The following is a 21,278-nucleotide window of genomic DNA, read 5'->3' as shown; positions in this document are numbered from 1 at the left end:
ATGTGATCTCAAAGGGAATGTACTTGGGAGGGAAAGGGGTTGGAAAAAAGGCTGGGCAAAGGCCTTCTGCAGAAAATGTGATTTAGAATGGGATGAATCTTGAACCCAGGGAAGTCAGGAGAGAGAGGCAAGAAAGGGAGAGTGTTCTAAGCATGAGAGACAACCAGTGAAAAGTCATAGAGTTAGGAATCAGAGTGTTGTGTGTGAGGAATAAAAAGTAACAAACAGAAGATTTAAATTTGATCATGAGGCAAGAGGGAGCAACTGGAGTTAAATGAATGGGAGCAGTGACATGGTCAGATCTGCACTTTAAGAAAATTGATTTGCAAGCTAAGTGGAGGCTGGATTGAAGTAGAGAGAGACATAAGGTAGGGAGATCAATGGAAAAGCTATTGCAGTAGTCCAGAGGAGAGGTAATGAGGGCCTGAACTAGGGTGGTGGCTATGAATGGAAAGAAGGGGGTATATAGAGAGAGATATTTTGAAGGTAAGAATGACAAGACTTGACAGCAAATTGGATATGTCAGAGTAGAGGATGACACCAAATTTGTGAACCTGAGTGACTGGGAAAGTAAGAGTGCCATTGATAGTAAGAGGAAAGTTGGGAAGAAGGGGTTTTGGAAGAAAGATAATGAGCTCTGTTCTGGACATGCTTGTGTGATATATTGCTGTGTCCAAAAGGCAAATCATTGATGTAAGGCTATAGAGCTCAGGATTTGGGAAGGATACATATTACATTTGCATAATTGAGCCTATGGGAGATGATTATGAGATAATATAGAAGAAATGAGGGACCAGGACAAAGCCTTTGGGGAAATCCTCAGTTGTGAATCTGAGGAAGATCCAGCTTAGAATACTGAGAAGCAGTAAGGCAGGTAGAAAGAGACCCAGGAGAAAGCAGTGTCACAAAAACCTAGAGAGGAGGGAGTATCTGGAAGAGTTAGTGTCGAAGATTGCAGTGAGGTCAAGAAGGATGAAAATTAAGAAAAGGCCATTAGATTTGGCCTTTTAAGAGTTAAGAGATCACTGGTAACTTTGGAGGGAAGTTGCAGTTGAATAAGGAGAATGGAAGCCAGATTGTATATTTTAGAAACAAGCAAGAGGAGAGAAAGTGAAGACACCAAGTGTAGATAACTTTCTCAAGAACTTTAGATAGAAAGGGAAGGAGAAAGATAGGATGATAGTTTGTAGGGGTGGTATGGTCAAGGGATTTTTTTTCAAAGATAGAAGAGACATAGCCATGTTTATAGGCAATAGGGAAAGAGACCATGGATAGGGACAGAATGAAGGATATGGAAGGAGTTGGGTCAGTAGTTGGGACAGTCTGCTGTAGAAGATGAAAGGGGATGGGATCAAGGGTACATGTAGAGGGATTTCCTGGGCAAGAAAAGGGTCATCTTTTCATGTGAGATGGGGGGGGGAGTACAGGGAAGGAGAAGACAGTGGGGGAAGATAACTGAGTGGTGTGAGATGGAAAAGAGAAGGGGGAGTTTTTTCACTTTTTTCAGTGAAGTATGAGGTCCTCAGCCAAGAGGGTGGGGGCAGGAAATAACTTGTTCTCTCTTCTTTCTGAGAATCAGGACAATATTTGCTCTTCCCCAATCTTGTGGTATCTTTCCTGTTTTTCATAATCACTCAGATATTATTGGTAGGGATTCAGCAATAACATCTGCCAACTATTCAATATCTAAGGATCCTGAAGGAAGCCCCTAGTTCATCTGGGTCAGGTAACTGGAATTCATCAAGTTCATCCTTATATCAGTTCATCCTCTAGCTTGTTAGCATTTGCCAGAACTTTCACCCCTGTTGCATAGCTTTTGAGAACCCAGAATCATTTTCATACCCCTTTGGGGTCTCAGAGTAGGATTTCAATGGCATACAAGTAATCTCTGATAATAAGCTATAACTTAACTTATATCCCAACCCCCACCCCCAGTCAGCCTATTACCCTTCCAAGTCTTTATGATTCCAAGTCCAGCAGTCTATCCACAGTTCCAGTGACTCTTTCAGGAACTACTAAAAACAGTCCACAGTTATTGTCCTTAGGGAACTGACAGCTCAGCAGTGAGATAAGGAATGGAATTTGGCTTAGTAGATGGAGGGCAGCATGTCTCCAAGTCAAGAAGTTCTGTGTTCACATTCTACCTCTGACAGATGCTGGCCTTGCCATTTAATATCTAAGTGCCCCCTAACATGATAACATGAAGAATAGCATGAGCAGAGGGGGTTTCCTACACCAGTGAAATCATAGACCTAGTTTAAAAAAGGGGGGGAGCCCCAGTATGTGGACATAAGATTCGCTACAATGATAATTTGAACACAGTCTGTAGTGTGAAAATGGGCAGGCCCTATAAGAAAGGTATAAAAAAGTCAACAGCATTTAGTACATGCCTTCTGTGAGTTAGGGACTTTGCTAAGCTATGGGAAAACAAATTCAGAAGTGAGATGGTCCCTGCTCTTAGATACATTATATTCTACTGAGGGGATATGTGGTCACAAATAGACACAAAAAATAAATAGAAAATCATCTGATCCATTTTACATGCTCAGTTTTCTTATGCTTTTGTTTATATACTTAAATGCTATTACTACTCAGTTGAAGCTAAAGTAAAATTTTCTTTATAATTTTAAAAATTTACTTTCCTCCTCCCCCCAACAGGATGGGGCTGCAAAGGTGACCTGCATGGCTTGGTCTCAGAACAACGCCAAATTTGCTCTCTGTACAGTGGACCGTGTAGTGTTGCTGTATGATGAGCATGGGGAACGGAGAGATAAATTCTCCACCAAACCAGCTGACATGAAGGTGAAGAGAGAGAATACTTTTGCCTTGTCCTCTACCAGGGGTCCTGAGCACAATGGAAACTTTTTAGTACTTTATCTTGTCTTGTTAGATTGGTTTTTTGGGGGTTGTTTGTTTGGTGTTTTGCATTTTGGAGGGGAGAGGGCAGAGCAATTGGGGTTAAGTGACTTGCCCAAGGTCACATGGCTAGTAAGTGTTATGTGTCTGAGGCTGGATTTGAACTCAGATCCTCCTGACTCCAGGGCCAGTGCTCTATTCACTGCGCCACCTAGCCGCCACACTTTCTCTAGTCTTAAGTCAAAAGAAATGGCATATCACTCTCTTATTCCATCTACTTCCCTTTTCCCCTTCACATGCCCTTAATTTTAGCACAATCATATAAATGTTTTTTTTTCATTCTTTCTCCTAATATACTTGCATTCCTTTGTCTCACTTTTAGTATGGAAGGAAGAGCTATGTGGTGAAGGGAATGGCTTTCTCTCCTGACTCCACTAAGATTGCCATAGGACAGACTGACAATATCATCTATGTATACAAGATTGGTGAAGATTGGTAAGGCTAGAGATAGTGAAGGTGGGTGACTGGGAAGATATGAAAAGTGAAGGGGAAGTGACACCCTGGGAAGAAGGGTCTAAGGATGAGCTCTTAAGACCTGCCCAAAATACAGAGGCATTTACCATACTTTACCATGATATTGGGGCTTCTGTCATTGTTCTTTCCCGGTCCCATTCCTAGGAGAGTCAGTGTCACATAAACAAAGCAGCAGCACTGTACCTCCACTTAGTAACTGAGGTATGGACAGTGTCACTGAAACTTGGTATTGTTCACAAAGCCACAGCCACTCAGAATCCCACATAGGCTTCCATCTAATGCTCCTGTGGAACCTCTGTGGATAGAAATACAAATGGACCTAAAGAGGAAGTTCAGTGGTATTTTCCCTTGCTGCTCTTTACCTAAGGCTTCTCTTGATACTTCCCTTAAGATTTAACTTCAACAAATTGATTGTGATTTTGATACCTTTTTTTTTCCTTTTTTGGGGCAGGGGTGACAAGAAAGTGATCTGCAATAAATTCATCCAAACGGTAAAGTATTATACTCCCTCAGGATGATTTTATTAGAACATAGAGATTTTTATCAGGATATCTAACTCTCTAAGAGTTCCTTAGTTTGATATCTGGTGCTAACTCTTTCCAAGGGGTCAAGGTGCCAAGGAGATAGAAGTCTCACTACTCATTCTTATATGCTTTCTCTTTCTGAGCTCAGTTGTGCCTTTCCATGCAAAAGACCAAGGTAGTGCTTCTGTAGTGATTGGTTCTGATAGTTATAAGCAATGCTAATTCCATAAAACTTTTTTTTCTTTTTCTGCCTTATAGAGTGCTGTTACTTGTTTACAGTGGCCTGCAGAATACATCATTGTTTTTGGACTAGCTGAAGGGAAGGTAAAAGAAGGAAACAGAAGAGGTTGTCAGTAGGGCCTCTTCTCCCTTAGGATAGTATTAGTATTTATTTTATAAAGGTAAGGTCATTGGCTTTATTCACATCAAATTCATACCAAATGACAGTGGAACTGAGACAAGCTTTCATATTCCCAACATGTGAGTTTAATTTTACTGGAGGGAATAGGGGTTAGGCTATTTTAGTCTTAGCTTTCCCTCTTCTTAAGTCTTGAGCATGTGCAGAGTCTAGTCTCTTTTTGCTGCCTTTCTTCAGAGTTGAGGTAAAGAAAGACTTTGTTTGGCTTCTTACTCTCTCTTTCAGGTCCGTTTAGCAAATACTAAAACCAATAAATCATCTACCATCTATGGAACAGATTCTTATGTTGTATCACTAACATCCAAGTAAGTAAGGGAGAGTGCAGCTGGGGGTGAGAGGGACATAAGGATATTGGGAGTGGGTGAATGGATGGCTTTTGAGGGGTTGTATTTGAGGGATGGAGGGAGCCACAGGTTGGAATAGGGCTTGAGAGTAAAAGGGCAAAAGGGCAAAAGGACTTGATTGATGGGATGGAGTGCCTTAGGAGAGGTAGTGTAGTGGGGGGGGGAAATACTTTGGACTTGGAGTCAGGTAAGACTTGGGTTTGAATCCCGGCTCTGACATTTGTAAGCTGTAACGCCTAAAGCTGTTTTCTCCTTTGTAAACGGGGATAAAAATTGATGTTGTATCTGTCTTATAAGGCTGTTGTTAAGTTCAAATGAGATAATGGATCTAGATAGAGTGCTTTATAAACCTTTAAAACCCTCTATAAATGTCAATTATTATTACTTTATTTTCCTAATATCTACTTTTTATCTTGACTTTCCAGTGGCTCTGGGAAAGGAATTCTTTCTGGTCATATTGATGGCACCATTGTCCGATATTTCTTTGATGATGAGGGCTCTGGGGAATCACAGGTATGTATGGTAAGGGATCCTCAGAAATCAAGGTGTTTAGAGAGTAAAGGTGAGTAGTGGCTTAGAGTTTCATAGGAAGATCAGAAGACTTAGATGTTTAGACTTGGAAAGTCAAGAGGGCTAGAATCTTAGGAGAGAAAGGGGATGGAGATCCTAAGGCTAAGAATTCATGGGAATAAGAGGCATAAGGATAATAGAAGTTGAGGATTTCTTGAGAATGGTTCTTTAAGAGTACTTGAGGAGGGTAAGCTAGGTGGCACAGTGAATAGAGCACTGGCCCTGGAGTCAGGAGGACCTGAGTTCAAATATGACCTCAGACACTTGACACACTAGCTGTGTGACCTTGGGCAAGTCAATTAACCCCAATTGCCTTGCCTTCCCCCCTCCAAAAAGAATTTAAAAAAATTTTTTTTAGAAAGAGTGCTTGAGACTAGAATGAAATGAGAACTCTGGGGAACATTGATCAGTGTGTGGTCTCACTGGTAGGACTTACAAACTAATTTTGTTTCATATCAGTTTGTAAGACTAGGCCTCCCTCATAACTAGTTATTTTGTGTATTGGAGGTAATTGCCTCTTGGACATTGGTCAGAGTGTGTGTGTGTGTGTGTGTGTGTGTGTGTTGTCTTCCTAAAGGAGTTTTGGTATGTATAAGTAGGATCTCTCTTGTGTTAAAGGAATAATTTCTGTAGGGAGAACGTGGTCAAAGTAAGTGTGAAGGAAATGGTGAAAAGAAGGGTTTTTTTTATGAAAATAAAGTCAACATGGCTGCTTGCCAGACTTCCTCCATTCCTCTTCTAGGGGAAACTGGTCAGTCATCCATGTCCACCCTTTGCCTTGGCTTGGGCATCTAATAGCATTGTGGCTGCTGGCTGTGACCGAAGAATTGTTGCTTATGGAAAAGAAGGCCATGTATTGCAAACTTTTGATTATAGCCGTGACCCTGAGGAGCTTGAGTTCACCACAGCTGCAGCCAGTCCTGGAGGCCAAGCTGTCGTACTGGGAAGTTATGACAGGTGGGATAGGAAAATGGTTGAACAGTCAACACAGATGTTGGGAGTCACCCCACAGTCTCATCCCATCTTTCTCTGTGCTTCCTTTTAGTCTCTTCTCATTTTTTTCTTCTTTACTCTCCTTGCCCTCAAACTTCCTATTTTTTCTTTTCTATATTTCTTGTCTTTTTTCCATCCCCTTGTGTCTTTTTCTAAATGACTTCTTTCGTCTTCCTTTTCTCCAGATTTTTCCCATTTCTCTATCTTTAAGAGCTCACCTCACCACCTCTCTTCTTAGCCTTACCTTCCTTTCCACAACTTCTCTAACCATCACCCTTTTGTCACCTTGAAGCTTTGTTCTCTCTCCCACTAGATTTGTCTCCCCACTCTCTCTTATTGACCCTTTTCCTCCCCAGTGAAGATAAAACATTTTTCCCATCAGTACCACACCCCTATTCTTTCTCCTTCCTCTACACCCCTCCGCTTAAGCCCCCATTCCTTCTACAAGCCATATGCTTTGTGTCCTTATATCCCTAGGCTCCGAGTGCTTAATTGGAGCCCCCGACGAAGCATCTGGGAGGAGGCAAAGCCCAAAGAGATTGAAAATCTATACACAGTTACTGCCTTAGCCTGGAAGAGGGATGGCTCCCGACTTTGTGCAGTATGTTTACTTAGAACTCCCTTCCTGACAACAACTTTTCCCTTTCCTAGGAAAATCCTTTTTCCCTAAGGATGTTTACCTGACCCCACCAGTAGCTGTACCTTCTTTTGTACCCTTTCTACCAATCCAGGGACTGGAAGTAGGGAGGAGAAATTAAATTTTCTCTGTTTAGAGGTCACTGGGAGGTGAGGTCTAGTGCTTCACCAATGTCTTACCACTTTGTGATGCCCTGCTTCTGCCATATTTTGCTTTTGTAATGCTTACTGCCAGCTCTCTTCCACATATTCTCTGTGTCCCCAGATGCTTCTCCCTGGTTAATAATTCTGCCTCAACACTTTTTAGTGGCTTCCAGATGCTGCCATTTTTTCTCACAGGGCACATTGTGTGGCGGGGTAGAACAGTTTGACTGCTGCCTCCGAAGAAGTATTTACAAGAACAAATTTGAGCTGACATATGTAGGACCAAGCCAGGTAAGTAGGACATAGTCCACAAATCCAGGTTTTGCCATGAATCATTCAGCTTTATTCTATTTCCTTTCCCCCCCGCCCCAATATATCACTGTTCTTATCCAAGGAGAACTATTTTCATCACACTGCAGGCAGGGCTTCAGTGAAGAGCCGGTCACATCAGGGTAGTTTCCTTCCTTCAAGCCACAACACTTCCTTGTTTTTAGAGAAGAGACTGGCAGACATCAGATCTTTTAAACTGGTCTCTAGAGACGAATTCTCAGTCTTTTCTAGTCTGAAATTATCTTGTGAACTGTCTTAAGAAAGAAGAATAACTCATACACACTGCTTTAAAGTTTATAAGCATTTTTCTCATACGTATGTTAAGAGAAATAGTGCAAATATTATTATCCCCTTATTAAGATGAGGACACAGACTTAGATGAAGTGCCTGTGGCCACAAATCTGGGATTCAGATATGTCCCCTGACACCCAATCCAACTCTGCTTCCACTCTACCATGTTGCAATAGAGTTTGCTAATTTTTAAATTTTTTTTTTTGGACTAGACCTGTGATTTCATTAGTATTGGGAGGTTCTTCAAAATACCTGCTCTTTTTCCTTCTCTTATTTGGTTTTATGTCCTCTTTGCCATTTTTCATTCCATCTGATACAATCCGTCTTTATAACCTGACTGATGTATTTACAGATCCTATACTTGACTATATGCTGCCATGGGAGGGGAGGGGAGGGAGGGGGACAAAATGTGAAACTCAAGGAATTGTGGAATTGAATCCTGTGAACTAAAAGGAAACAAACAAATTAATAAAAACAAACAAACAAACAAGTATTGGGAGCTTCTGGTAAGGAAATTCCCTCTACCAATGCAGGTAAGTACTTTTTCTTCAACTTAAGAGAGTTGCCTGGGGCACTGAGAAGTTAAGATACTTGCCCAGGGCCACACAGCTAGTACATATCAAAGGCAGGATTTGAACCTAGGATTTCCCAACTCTAAGGCCAATTCTCTATAAATTACACCATGATGCCTTTTAAATCTTATTTTTATTGATTACCTTCCTTTTACTGATAGTTAATTTATAAGTAACTAGCATTTATATAGTACTTTAAGGTTTGTAAAGTACTTTATAAATATTATCTATCTCATTTTTTCTTCATATCAATTCTGAGACGAAACCTGCTCTCAGATTCATTGGGATTGATTCCCTTTCCTTTTGGATAGAGAGACCTAACTTACGAGAGGGGAATAAGGAGTAGGGGGTTGGGGAGGGACATATTTCTTCCATATACAGTGATTCCAGGGCACTTGACTGTGGCCAAGGTGGCCAGATAGACCAAAGAAAGCCAAAGACCAGAAATGCAGAGGATCAAGAGCCAAGAACCTGGACAGGCAGACAGGCATGATAGCCCTGAGCCCAAAGAAGGGATAGCTCAGGGTCCAGGTTCTCAGTCTCTCAGCAGACCCAGGTCAAGAGGGCCAGGGCCTAGGACCAGGCAGAAACTCCAGGTCTTGTTTCCTTTTTCCCCAGGCAGACTCTTCCTTTCCCTCCCTCCAACCCCTAGGGCAGGCCCATTATCGAGAGGGGCCTTCCCTTACTTTATTTCCTTTGGCTACTGAAGGCCAGATGGCGAGGGCTAGAGGCTGATTTCAGGTTAAAGGGCTATGTCCAACCTAGGGTGAGAGTGGTATCTTATTTCTTGAGCCCTGGGGCATATCCAGAGCCCAAGGGCAGGTCATGGAGCTAGGCTCAACAGTTCGGTCCAGGATAGGACAGAACCTCAAGTCTTTTTTTTTTTTTTTTGCTTTTTGGAGGGCAATTGGGGTTAAGTGACTTGCCCAAAGTCACACAGCTAGTAAGTGTGTCTGGTGTCTGAGGCAGGATTTGAACTCAGGTCCTCCTGACTTCAGGGCCAGTGCTCTATTCACTCCGACACTTAGCCTCCCGGAACCTCAAGACTTAATCCCTTCCAAGGGGCATAAAAGCACTCAGGCAGACCTTGATTCTCTGGGAGGGGCTCACCTATCAGACACTCTCTCCCACAGCAGTCAGAAGGGCTAAAAGAGTACCAGGGCCCAAGAAAAGGCAGAACCTCCAGGCTCTTACTCTGTTTCTCCTAGGGACAAGCAGATAAGCAAGCAAGTAGGCAGGCCTTGAACCTAAGGAGAGTTGTAGGTTCCATGCTCTGTGCCACCCTCAACATCCTCTGGACTGTCAGTTTCATGTCCAAATATCTACCTTCTCCCTTCCTTATCCAATTAGCTATTCCTTATATCAAAAAATTAAAGCAAAAAAATTCAGCAAAACCAACCCACACATCAACTTTGTCTGAGAATATGTATAATATTACATATTCAAAGTCTATGCAAAGAAGGGAGAGAGGTTAATTTGCTCAACTCTTCTGTAGGGTCAAGCTTGCTCATTATCATTACACAGCATTCAGTTGTTTTGGGTTTTTGTTTATTCATTTATGTTATAGTCATTATGTATATTGTATTTCTGGTTCTGCTTAACATATTCTGCATCAGTTCATAGAAATTTCCTCATTTCTTAAAACTCTTCATAATCTCCATTTATTATGGCATAGTAATAATATTACGTTCTTGTACCACATTTTGTTTAGCCATTCCCCAATTAGTAGGCATTTTTGGTTTCCAGATTTTTGTTTTGTTTTATTTTTTGTTGTTGGGTTGAGTTTTTTGTTTTTTTGCCAACCTGTGATTTAATTGGTGTAGGACTCTCCATTGTATGGCAGACTTCCTCTACCAATGCAGTTCTGTGCCTGTACAGCTGATACCAATGATAACCGGAGAGAGTTACCCAGGGTACTTAGAGTTCAGGTCATTTGTACAGCACCCCACCGTCAACATGTGGAAGACATCTCCTATTTGTGTGGCCAGCTTTTTATTTACTGTGCTATACTGCTTCTCTAACGAGTTCTTTCCTGTTATAAAAATTGGAGATAGTCAAGAAGAAAGGCACCAGAATGACAAGGGATCATAAAAGATTTCCTGTAGAAAGTGTGATTTTTATCTGGGCCTTGAAGAAAACCAGGAAAGCCAGGAGAACATCCCAGGCATGGGGGTCCAGAGTTGAGAGATAGAATGCCTTGTTCAAAGAACAGCAAGGAAGTCAGTGTTACTGGATCAATGAGCGGAATGTGGGAAGACTAGAGAAGGGAACAGGGGTGGAGTAGGAGAGAAGGGGCCGGGTTATGAAGGTCTCTGAATGCCAAAAAGAATTTTTATTTGATCCTGGGGGTGATAGGGAGCCACTGAATTCAATGAGTAGTGGGGGCAACATGTTCAGACCTATACTTTGGGAAAATCACTTTGACAGCTGAGTGGAGGATAGATTGGAGTGGGGGGACACTTGTGGCAGGCAGACTACCCAGCATGCTATTAAAACAGTCTAAGCATGAGATGATAATGGCCTACACCAAAGTGGTAGCTGTGTCAGAGAAGATAATGGGACATATGTGAGATAAAACTGACAGGTCTTAGCAACAGATTGGAAATGGGGGATAAGAGAGAAGAATTGAGGATGACTCCTAGGTTGTGAGCCTGGATGACTGGGAGGATGGTAGTGCCCTCAACATAATGGAGAAATTTGGAAGGGGGGGATTTTGAGGGAAAAATAATGAATTCAGTTTTACACATTGAGTTTAAGATGTCTTTGGGAAATCTAGTTCAGAATGTCTAATAGGCAGTTATAGATGTGAAACTAGAGGTCAGCAGAAAGGTTAGGGCTGAATAAGTATATTTGAGAATCGTTAGCATAAAGATGATTATATTGACTCCATGAGAGCTGACAAGAACACCAAGTATAGAAACGGTATAGAGAGAGAAAAGAAGAGTGTCCTATAGGCCACTCACTGTTAGTGGGTATGAACTGGATGAAGATCCAGCAAAGCAGACAGAGAAGAAGCTGTCAGACAGGTAGGAAGAGAACCAGAGAAGAGTGGTATCCCAGAAACTTAGAAGAGAATTTCAAGGAGGAGGGAGTGATCAGCAGTGTCAAAAAATATGTAGAGTTTGAGAAGGATTAGGGTCAAGAAAAGGCCATTAGATTTGGCAGTTGAGAACTTTGAAGAGCAGTTTTAGTTGAATGATGATTGGAAGCCAGACTGTAGAGAGTTAAGCTAAGAGGAAAGGAAGTTGATATTTATGTGAGTTGTTATGTTGAGCATCAACGCTTTACTCCTTTCACATTCTCCTCTACTCACTGTATCCCCACTAAATCAGTACCAACCCCTGACTTGTGCTTGTGGAAAAGCCAGGATAGGTGAGAAGATGGGTAGGGTTCAGGATACTGACTCCTCCTAGGATGAAATGTTTAAGAGAAAGGCATTGTGGTATAATGGGAAGAGTACTAATCTAAAACTGATTGATAGAAAATCAGGGTTCAAATTCTAGCTCTGTGGGGACAGCTAGGTGGTTCAGTGAATAGCGCACTGACCCTGAAGTCAGGAGGACCTGAGTTCAAATCCAGCCTCAGACACTTAACACTTACTAGCTGTGTGACTTTGGGCAAGTCACTTAACCCCAATTGCTCTGCCCTCCCCCTCCAAAAAAAAAAAAAGGCAGATTCTAGCTCTGCTACTTAGTACCTATAGGATCTTAAATAAGTCACTTCATCCCTATGGGCATTTCCCCATGCATAAAAAGAGGGAGTTAAACGAGATAATCTCCAAGGCCTCTTTAGCGATTAACATTATATGTAGTGGTTCTCTGTGCATTGCTTTCTACCCAGGTGATTGTGAAGAATCTTTCATCAGGCACTCGTGTGGTCCTCAAGTCTCACTATGGGTATGAGGTAGAGGAGGTGAAGATTCTGGGCAAGGAGAGATATCTGGTGGCCCATACCTCCGATACACTGCTGCTAGGGGACCTGAACACCAATCGACTCAGTGAGGTAGGGACCAAGGACGTAGGAGTTGTGGGGCTATTTTGGATGGGTTATAGGAATCCATTCCTCAGAATGCCTGAGGAATAGGAGGTGGGGACAAGTCTTTAGGCATCATAGTCATTTTGGTTCTAGATGATCTGGTTTTAATCATTTCAGTGTTAAAGGTCTGGCATAGGGACCCAGAAGGTTCATGGGGCTGGGACAGAGAGATCTTTAAAAAGCATGGTATTTTACTGTATTTAGATTCCTTAGAGATGTGGTAGGGTAGAAGAGAGGGAAACCAAGAGAGCCAGAGAATCTGCCACTGGAGCCTCGTGTAATGTCCACTATCAGGCTCCTTCTGGCTCTCTTCTATAATATTTTCCTCCAACCCCGCCCCCCCCCCACACACACACAAGCCTCTTGGATTTGTATCTTGATTAATCTTCTTATCTTCCCCTATTGCAGGTGGCTTGGCAGGGATCTGGCGGCAATGAGAAGTATTTCTTTGAAAATGAGAATGTGAGTGGAGCTGAATTTATGGACCACCTGATTTACTAATCCCTTGACTATCCCAGTCTTTTCCAGTCTCTCACTTCCTACTCAAGAGACCTGGCAGTGAATAGAGAAGATAATGGTAGGAGAGATCGCTGATTAAGTAGAGGAGTGAAGTAAAAAGAATTGTGAGCTTCTCGGTTTGAGAATCAGTGTTCTAAATGCCACACTCCACATTTTTTTTTCCTTTCTGAAACAAAATCTTGGTTAATATGTTGCTGTCACTTTTCTTCCAGGTCTGCATGATCTTCAATGCTGGAGAGCTGACTCTGGTGGAATATGGGAATAATGACATCCTAGGCTCTGTGCGTACTGAATTCATGAACCCCCACCTCATCAGGTAAAATGCAGAAACCCCACCTTGCCTTTTACTCTGACTTGTGACCCTCATCCCTTCAAGTGAGACCAACACCCAGTCATACCCCGCTTCAAAAACTTAGAGAGACATAGATAGAGAGCATTTGGGGTTTTAGTTAAAGAGCCCACCTTGGAGTGAGGAGGACCTTAGTTAGTTCAAGTTCTTCTAAGTCTAACACATATTGGCTTTGTGATTCTGGGCAGGTTATTTAACCTCTCAATGTCCCAGCTGACTCCATTTGATTATATGTTGCTGAGAATGTAGATTTTCATTGTGAAGGGAGTTCCTCACCTGAAGCTCACTACCCCACAGAATCATAGGTCTGAGCCAGAAAGAAAAATCAGCATCCAGATGCCAAGAACCTAAACCTTGTTTGTACCCTAATATTTTTCTTGAAGTGTCCGTATCAATGAGAGACGGCAGCGGGGAATGGAAGAGAACAAGAAGCTGGCTTATCTCATAGACATTAAGACTATTGCAGTTGGTAAGAGCATTATACAATTCAAATAGACATACTGTGCACCTACATTGTACTTAACTGATCAGGGTCCCAATGTCCTTATCTATAAAATGTGGATAATAATACTTTGCATTGTCTGTCTTGCAAACCTTAAAACTCTCTAAACACATTATCAGTGTGAATTATTCTTATTATCATTGTCTGTTCTAATGTAATGTTTACTTATATACATTTGTATCTCGGGCATCATGAGATGATGGATAGAGAACCAGCCTCAGAGTCAGGAAGACTTGGGTTCAAAGACCAATCTGATCCATATTGGCTGTCACTTTAACCTCTCAGTGACCTGAAGCAATTTAGGTTAGAATATAAGTTGCTGAAAGGTGCCCATCTCCATTCCTAGAGAGAGTTTCTTCACCGCTAATTTCCCTATACTAAGGAAATCACAAGTCTGGAACTGACTCTGTGGGGGCCCCTCCCCATTTTAGTAAAAAGTATGTTGTTTAGTCTTATTCGATTCTTCATTATCCCATTTAGGTTTTGATTTGTTTGTGGTTTTGTCGTTGTTGTTGTTTTCAAAGATACTGGAGTGGTTTGCTATTTCCTTCTTTAGCTCATTTTACAGATGAGGAAAATGGGGCAAACATGTAAAGAAAATGAGTTTTCCTTGACTCCAGGCCCAGCATTCTATTCTCTGTACCACATAGTTGCCTTCAAGTAAAGTATGGAAAGAAGGATACTTTATTTTTTAGTCCTTTTGTCTCAATTAGTCATTAATTGGTCTTTAGCCTAAACATTTAATGAAAGGCAGGAACTAATGGTATATAAGGAGTAGTGGTGTAATTGGGACTCTATTGAGGGAGGACTAACAACTCTGAAAAACCCTTTGCCATATGACGTGCCTGACCTAAATCCCATGGCCTTCCTGATCACCCGCCAACCCTGATTGACCACACTCCTGCTCCATGCTTCCAGTTTATCTTTAGCTAAGCTTTCACAGAATCACTGAACTTTAGAATTGGAAGGGACATCCAATCTAACCTATGCTCCCCTCCACAATGTACTTGACAAGGGATCCTCTGGCTTTTGCCTGAGGACCTCAATTGCAGGGGAAACCACCACCTCCCAAGGTAGCCTACTTCACCATGGGACAGATCTCATTTTGAGTGATCATTAGAGCTGAATGAGCCATATAAATATTTAGTCTACCCCTCTAATTTCACATCCTGAAGCTCTAAGAGGTTTGAATGAAGTCCGAGTGACAAGAGCTAATTGCACAGCTGGGGACTAAAGAACCCAGCATGCAATTCAGCCTGAGGAACAAAGACCCCAGAATCCTTACAAATGGATGTGTAGGGAGATGGCAGGAGATGAGGGACTTTTATTTTTGTCTGCATTATGTCTGGGCAGGTCACTAGTTTCCTTCTGGGACTGTCAGTGTTGATTTATGCCATTGTGTCTATTGCTTCTCCTGTTGTAAGACACACACCTCCGTTTGTTCCTGGATGGGGCAATCAGACATGATATATTAGCTGCACCAAAGCAAGAGTATCTCATGTTTTACTGTAAAGTTCATAAGTGCTTCCTACACAACAACCCCATGAGGGATGCAGCAGTAGTTTTACTATGCTCAGCTTACAAATTAAGGGACTAAGGGCTATTGAGGCCAAGTGACTTGCCAGTGATTACACAACTCGTAAGTGGGCCCACCTGGTTTTTCTTGCCCTACTGTTTTTCTCCCTTCTTGCCTACATTTATTATGTTCTTCCCTGAATCCTCATATGACAACAACATAATTAAGCTTACTGATCAAGAAAATATTTCATATGAACATAAACTTGAGGAACATTTCATTTATAAATTGTATATCTGTGAGGTGAATATTAAGTTGAGATTATATTCCTGAGGTTTGTCTTAGGTTTGCCTCGATGAGGTCTTCCAACACCTTTGAAATTATAGTCACCTGTGTCTTGTGTGGGGCAAGTTCAAACTGAGTGATCTCTATTGAGCTCCTCCTGGTTCAACCCTGTTCTGATTTAGAGTTCTGAATGAGGCCAGATATACAAACAATTCTACCTTCCTCTAAACCTTCAAGAATCCTAGATGTGAATTATATTCTTTGAATTAGTCTGGACTCTTTGGTTTCACTAAAGACCTGAACTCCACTCCAAAAATTCCAGAAGAGTCAGCATGTTAAGCATCCTAACAAAATAATGTTACATCACTATGTGATATACTTTGGGACGATACAGAATTCTTGATGCCTTTGGAGCCTTTTCCAAACTATCTTGGTACTTGGTGGTTGGTCCCATGATATCACTAAGCTCTTCATGACCCCTCTTCTTAATTCTGCAGTGGACTTGGTTGGTGGCTACAACATTGGTACCATCAGCCATGACAGCCGTGTAGACTGGTTGGAGCTCAATGAGACTGGACACAAGTTGCTCTTCAGGGACCGGAAACTTCGTGTAAGATGCCGGGCTCCAGAACTGGTGACTTGGGCAATAGCCACAGGCACAGTTTATGGAGGTCATGGTGCAGATGTTGCTAGTAGTAGATGAATGAGGGAGTCTAGAAAGTCAGGCTGCTTCTGCTACTACCTGGTGATCACTACTTCTTGCTTCTTCTGTACACTAACCATTCAATGATGGATGGCACAGATTGCCTGAGTGATCAGCATCCATCCCTCTACTGTCATCATTGTAGCACTGTATTGTAGTACCATGATGGGGATGTGGGAAAGGGGGTCAGTCATTGGTGTATGCCAGCTCTCTCAAGATTTTTGTAATTTGGGAACTTCCTACCCTTGTAATCCTAATCTCTTTGGCTAACTGATTTTCACCTACCCCTACACCAACATTGGTACAATAGTGAAAGTAACTATTAAGACTATTCCTCTTTTGTTCCCTCATTAATTCATGAACTTATACCTTAAAGGTTATTCTGATGACTCTCAGTGCAGCATAATATCATAATGTTAAAGTTCTACATAGAGGGCAAAGAAACAATCTGATAATTTTTCAATTAAGTGAAAGACAATCATAAAGATCAGACCTTTTGACACATCCCATGGCCTAGAGCTCAGAACTTGTGATTCTGGACACATCAGGTTTTCTGGAGCTGATCTAGAAGTGTCAAGTCTGGCCTGTTGTTAGTGAACGCTCCCACAAAGTAAGTAAGTGGTCATAAGAGGCCTATGCTATGTTAAAGGACATGTACACTGCATGCCTTTCTGACCCCCTGGTTTCTCAAAACCAGAATATTTCAGATCTGAATTGACTAAAAGGGATACAGCTTGAGGAGTTTGAGGGGTGGTATGTACCTGAGTAGATGTACCCTTACCTCTGAGAATCACGTTCACCACAAAATCTTCATTTACCAACTGCTCTTCCCACTAGGGGAGACCCCTACTGCATTTCCTACTGATTCTCTTTCTTCTACCCATCCTCTCCTCAGTTGCACTTGTATGACATTGAAAGCAGCTCCAAGACGATGATCCTGAATTTCTGCTCCTACGTGCAGTGGGTGCCAGGAAGCGATGTGCTAGTAGCTCAGAACCGGAACAGCTTGTGTGTGTGGTACAACATTGAGGCACCCGAGAGGGTCACCATGTCTTCTATTAGGGTATGGTGGGGCCTGGAGAATTTCAATCACAGTGCCTGACAGGAACAACCTAGTATTCTGTTAATTCAGATTTTGGCACAGCTTAGTTATAATTTTCATGATCTTCAGCTGAGGTATAGAGAGAGCCTTAGGGAAGCATGAAGGGTCATTAGTATGATGTAAATAGTAACCTGTGCCACAGTGCTACAAAGTCCACTGCAACATACTCCTCAGACTGAGGTAAAGTCAATTTGGAGAGCCTGCTTGTAGTTTAGAAGAACCCTACCTAGGTCAATTGTATCTAGATCTACCTCCATATATATTCTGGTTCATTTGGTGGAATCCTGGTTTGATCTAGGCTATCTCAAATCCCTTTTCCCTCAGCACTGCCCACCTGCTTAATTAGAAATCTTGGAAGGATTCTAGATTAGCTTAGGTATACAGAGTAGAGAATATCCTGATTTATACTTTCAGGTTAATCTTGGAGCCACCAACATGTTTAGGGGTAGCAGATGAGGAATGCATTGAAATCCAATGTTGATTGGCACTGAAAATCCAGTGCTGATTGGCACCATTACCGTTAGGCATTGGTGCAGTTTTGCCTGTTGGATCCCACTTTTGCCCAAGGACTTAATAGCATATAATAGATGCTGAAATGCTGTGCCCCAGGATAAGACCCAAGAAAATCATGTTACTGTATAATTCCCTCAAGAGTGAAAGAAAATGGGAGTGGACAAGGGTGGGCCTAGTCTCTTAATAGGAGATTAATCCAAAGGAGAGATATTAATCCAGAACCTGACTGGGGGTGAATCCACAGGGTGATGTCGTGAGTCTGGAACGGGGTGGGGGAAAGACAGAGGTGATGGTGACCGAAGGTGTGACGACTATTGCCTATACATTGGATGAAGGGCTCATCGAATTTGGGACCGCCATTGATGACGGCAACTACACCCGGTGAGGGGATGGGCAGGGGCACAGGGAGGCAGGGGTTAAAACTAGAGTAGAAAGAAGAGCCTGGTTTGGGTACTGCTAATCCTGAGGAAGAGTGGCTCAGGGAGGGAGGGCCATCAAGGGCCAATTTTCCTGCTCTGATATTCCACTGTCCTGTGTTTTCTAATCCTGTGGTCATTCTTCATGTCACTTCTAGAGCAGCCGCATTCCTGGAAACTCTGGAAATGACCCCAGAAACAGAGGCAATGTGGAAAACATTAAGCAAACTTGCCCTGGAAGTAAGACAGCTACATATTGCAGAAAGGTAAGTCAGAGGGTTGCATTAAGATACTGAAAGTTTTGAGAGCTAGGAAGGTAGATAGCCAAAGTAGGTACAACCATGTTACAATCCTGCCTTCCTGAGTCCTTCCTTAAAATCTTTTCTTGGAGCAGCTAGGTGGTACAGTGAATATAGCACCAACCCTGGAGTCAGGAGGACCTGAGTTCAAATCCAGCCTCAGACATTTGACACATTTACTAGTTGTGTGACCTTGGGCAAGTCACTTAACCCCAATTGCCCTGCCTTCCCCCCCCTCTAAAAGAAAGGAAAAGTCTTTTCTTGATGCATCCCCTCCTAGGATCCTGGAAGACTATGGTTATAAATTTCTTTAGGGTAGGAACCGTTTCTGCTATTACATTTTTTCAATCCTCAGTTGTTCACTAGCTCTACTGCCCTTGTCAGCCCCATCCAGATTTACACTTTGTCATGCTCCTCCTTCCAGGTGCTTCTCTGCTTTGGGACATGTAGCAAAAGCTCGATTTCTACATGAGACCAATGAGATTGCAGACCAGGTGTCCAGAGAATATGTAAGTATCAGCCTTCTGATTCTTTCAGTCTTTTAAATTTAAATTCCTCAATTTTTTAACTTTGTGATTTGTAGCTTTCTGGTCATCCCTTTACTTTTTACCACCCCCTCACTAAGAGACATCAGTTATTTCGGGATACCTTCTTAGTCCTCTTGACCTTTAAGCCTCAAGAGTTTTCACAATTTTTAGTACCCTGATCCTTTAGCATCCAAGACCCTGTAGCCCTTCTTACCATCTAGTTACATTCTCCTTCCTCTTCCCTGCACACACCTCTCTTTGCACACACCTATCGTTAATGTCTCCTTTTTCTTTGGCAGGGTGGGGAAGGAACTGACTTCTATCAGGTCCGAGCACGTCTGGCCATGCTGGAGAAGAACTACAAATTGGCAGAAATGATCTTTCTGGAACAAGTAATAGGATGGGTTTGCATGGATATGAATAAGTAATCTAGAGAGATGGAAGAAAAACTCACATATAGTGAGGAAACTAGTAGGGAAATAAAAACAACAGCTACAAACTTCTTTTACCCAAAGGCTGGAAAGAGTTCTGGGAGAATGTTGTGTGGTTAATGGTTTTGTAAATGTGTGTGATAGAAAGTCAAAGTGAATTCCCTGTGTTTTTGACAACTCTCAGGGCAGACCAGCTGAGGAGGGCCAGGTGACTGGTGGATGATGCTCATACCTTCTTCATATTTCCATTTTCTTTCCCTCTGATCTCTCAGAATGCTGTTGAGGAAGCTATGGCCATGTATCAAGAACTGCACCGCTGGGATGAATGCATTGCTGTGGCTGAGGCCAAGGTATAGATTGCTCTTCCCACAGCTCTTCAGAAGTAAATTTCCTTTCTCACCTCACTTCAGAAATTTTCTCCTTTTGTAGATAAGACAAGAAAGTAGGGGTGTGGTTTGAGCCTAATGAGATTAGTAGAGATCTGGAGCAACCCAGATCCCGAGTGTGGAAGCACATACCAACTTTCATAATTTCCCTCTTCTGCCTTTAGGGTCACCCTGCCCTGGAAAAGCTACGCCGGGGTTATTATCAGTGGCTTATGGATACACAGCAGGAAGAAAGGGCAGGTGAATTACAGGAAAACCAGGGGGATGGGCTGGCTGCCATCAGCCTCTACCTTAAGGCTGGACTCCCTGCCAAAGCTGCTCGGTTGATTCTGGCTCGAGAAGAACTGCTGGCCAACAGTGAACTAGTGGAACACATCACATCAGCCCTTATCAAAGGAGAATTGTTTGAGAGGGTAAGACAAACTTCCTAGTTCATTTCCCTGACTACACCTTAGTCTATAATCAACACTAGGTCTTTACTTGGGCAAGTCACCTAACCCCAACTGCCTTGCTTTCCCCCCTCAAAAAAAAACCCCAAACACTAGGTTCCTGGGGCCCAGTATCCCTGCACTCACCAAAGAAGAGCTCTGTGATAGAGAGCCTAAGTCCTTATTGGCCTGATTCTTTTACATTCATTGGCCTGATTCATCTTGATGTTGTGATGGGAGAGGTAAATTTTTTTTAACAATAATAGCTTTGGTATTACATCTTAACATGTTCCTAGTAATAATAATAATAATAAGCACTTATATGTTGCCTACTATGTGGCAGATAGTGTATTAAGCATCTTACAAATATTATCTCATTTGATTCTCACAATAACCCTGGAAGATAGGTGCTATTATTAACCCTATTTTACAGTTGAGAAAACTGAGACTTTTTAAACAGAGGTCAAGGTTAAATAGCTAGTAAGTGTCTGAGGTCAGATTTGAACTCAGGTCTTCCTGACTCTAGGCCCAACACTATCCACCACACCACCAGCTATATCTACTTTCATCAGTATTATCCCATATATATTCATATTCTGTGAGAGATAGCATAAGATAGTAAATATTATGCTGGATGGAACTTAGGCTGAATGACTTACCTCATGTCACATACCTAGGCAATTCCAGAGTTGGAATGAGATCTTGGATCACCAGAGTGCCAGTCTCAGAATCCTTCATTCCTCATGCTGTCTCTTCCAATACATGGACTGAATCACTGTATTGACATTGTACTTGTTAATAGGCAGGAGATCTATTCGAGAAGATCCGGAATCCACAGAGGGCCCTTGAGTGCTACTGTAAGGGCAATGCATTCATGAAAGGTAACAGTGCCCTCAACTAAATAATTGCCTGTGTGTGTGTGTGTGTGTGTGTGTGTGTGTGAGAGAGAGTGATTTATATATACTCCTTCCCTTCACTGGCCCCCATTATTTTCTTCTTTGGGTTGACTCTGCCTATTTTTGCACTTTTTCTGCCCCATTTTTCCACTTTTCCCC

The 21,278-nt window shown here is 42.3% G+C and overlaps 1 protein-coding gene across 1 annotated transcript in view; it reads left to right on the top strand.

Annotated features, from left to right (window-relative positions):
• Positions 1-21,278, top strand: part of IFT172 (intraflagellar transport 172) — a 47,098-nt gene that overhangs the window by 5,782 nt on the left and 20,038 nt on the right. Inside the window, exons 2-23 of the mRNA XM_069072080.1 lie at positions 2,659-2,802; positions 3,239-3,351; positions 3,842-3,881; positions 4,173-4,238; positions 4,558-4,637; positions 5,102-5,189; positions 5,989-6,203; positions 6,717-6,840; positions 7,215-7,310; positions 12,053-12,214; positions 12,656-12,709; positions 12,979-13,082; positions 13,499-13,584; positions 15,916-16,028; positions 17,017-17,184; positions 17,981-18,117; positions 18,311-18,418; positions 18,876-18,960; positions 19,278-19,370; positions 19,682-19,759; positions 19,960-20,208; positions 21,026-21,104. Of these exons, the coding sequence (XP_068928181.1) occupies positions 2,659-2,802; positions 3,239-3,351; positions 3,842-3,881; positions 4,173-4,238; positions 4,558-4,637; positions 5,102-5,189; positions 5,989-6,203; positions 6,717-6,840; positions 7,215-7,310; positions 12,053-12,214; positions 12,656-12,709; positions 12,979-13,082; positions 13,499-13,584; positions 15,916-16,028; positions 17,017-17,184; positions 17,981-18,117; positions 18,311-18,418; positions 18,876-18,960; positions 19,278-19,370; positions 19,682-19,759; positions 19,960-20,208; positions 21,026-21,104 (2,482 nt within the window). The remainder of the gene's footprint in view (positions 1-2,658; positions 2,803-3,238; positions 3,352-3,841; positions 3,882-4,172; positions 4,239-4,557; positions 4,638-5,101; positions 5,190-5,988; positions 6,204-6,716; positions 6,841-7,214; positions 7,311-12,052; positions 12,215-12,655; positions 12,710-12,978; positions 13,083-13,498; positions 13,585-15,915; positions 16,029-17,016; positions 17,185-17,980; positions 18,118-18,310; positions 18,419-18,875; positions 18,961-19,277; positions 19,371-19,681; positions 19,760-19,959; positions 20,209-21,025; positions 21,105-21,278) is intronic.

Source organism: Petaurus breviceps, unplaced genomic scaffold (genome assembly GCF_028583685.1).
Source record: "Petaurus breviceps papuanus isolate PSGF00001 unplaced genomic scaffold, PetGlider_PUasm1.0 90845, whole genome shotgun sequence".
Classification (NCBI taxonomy): Eukaryota; Metazoa; Chordata; class Mammalia; order Diprotodontia; family Petauridae; genus Petaurus; species Petaurus breviceps.
The sequence above is the reverse complement of the archived record's forward strand: the minus strand, read 5'-3'. Positions and strand labels throughout refer to the sequence as shown.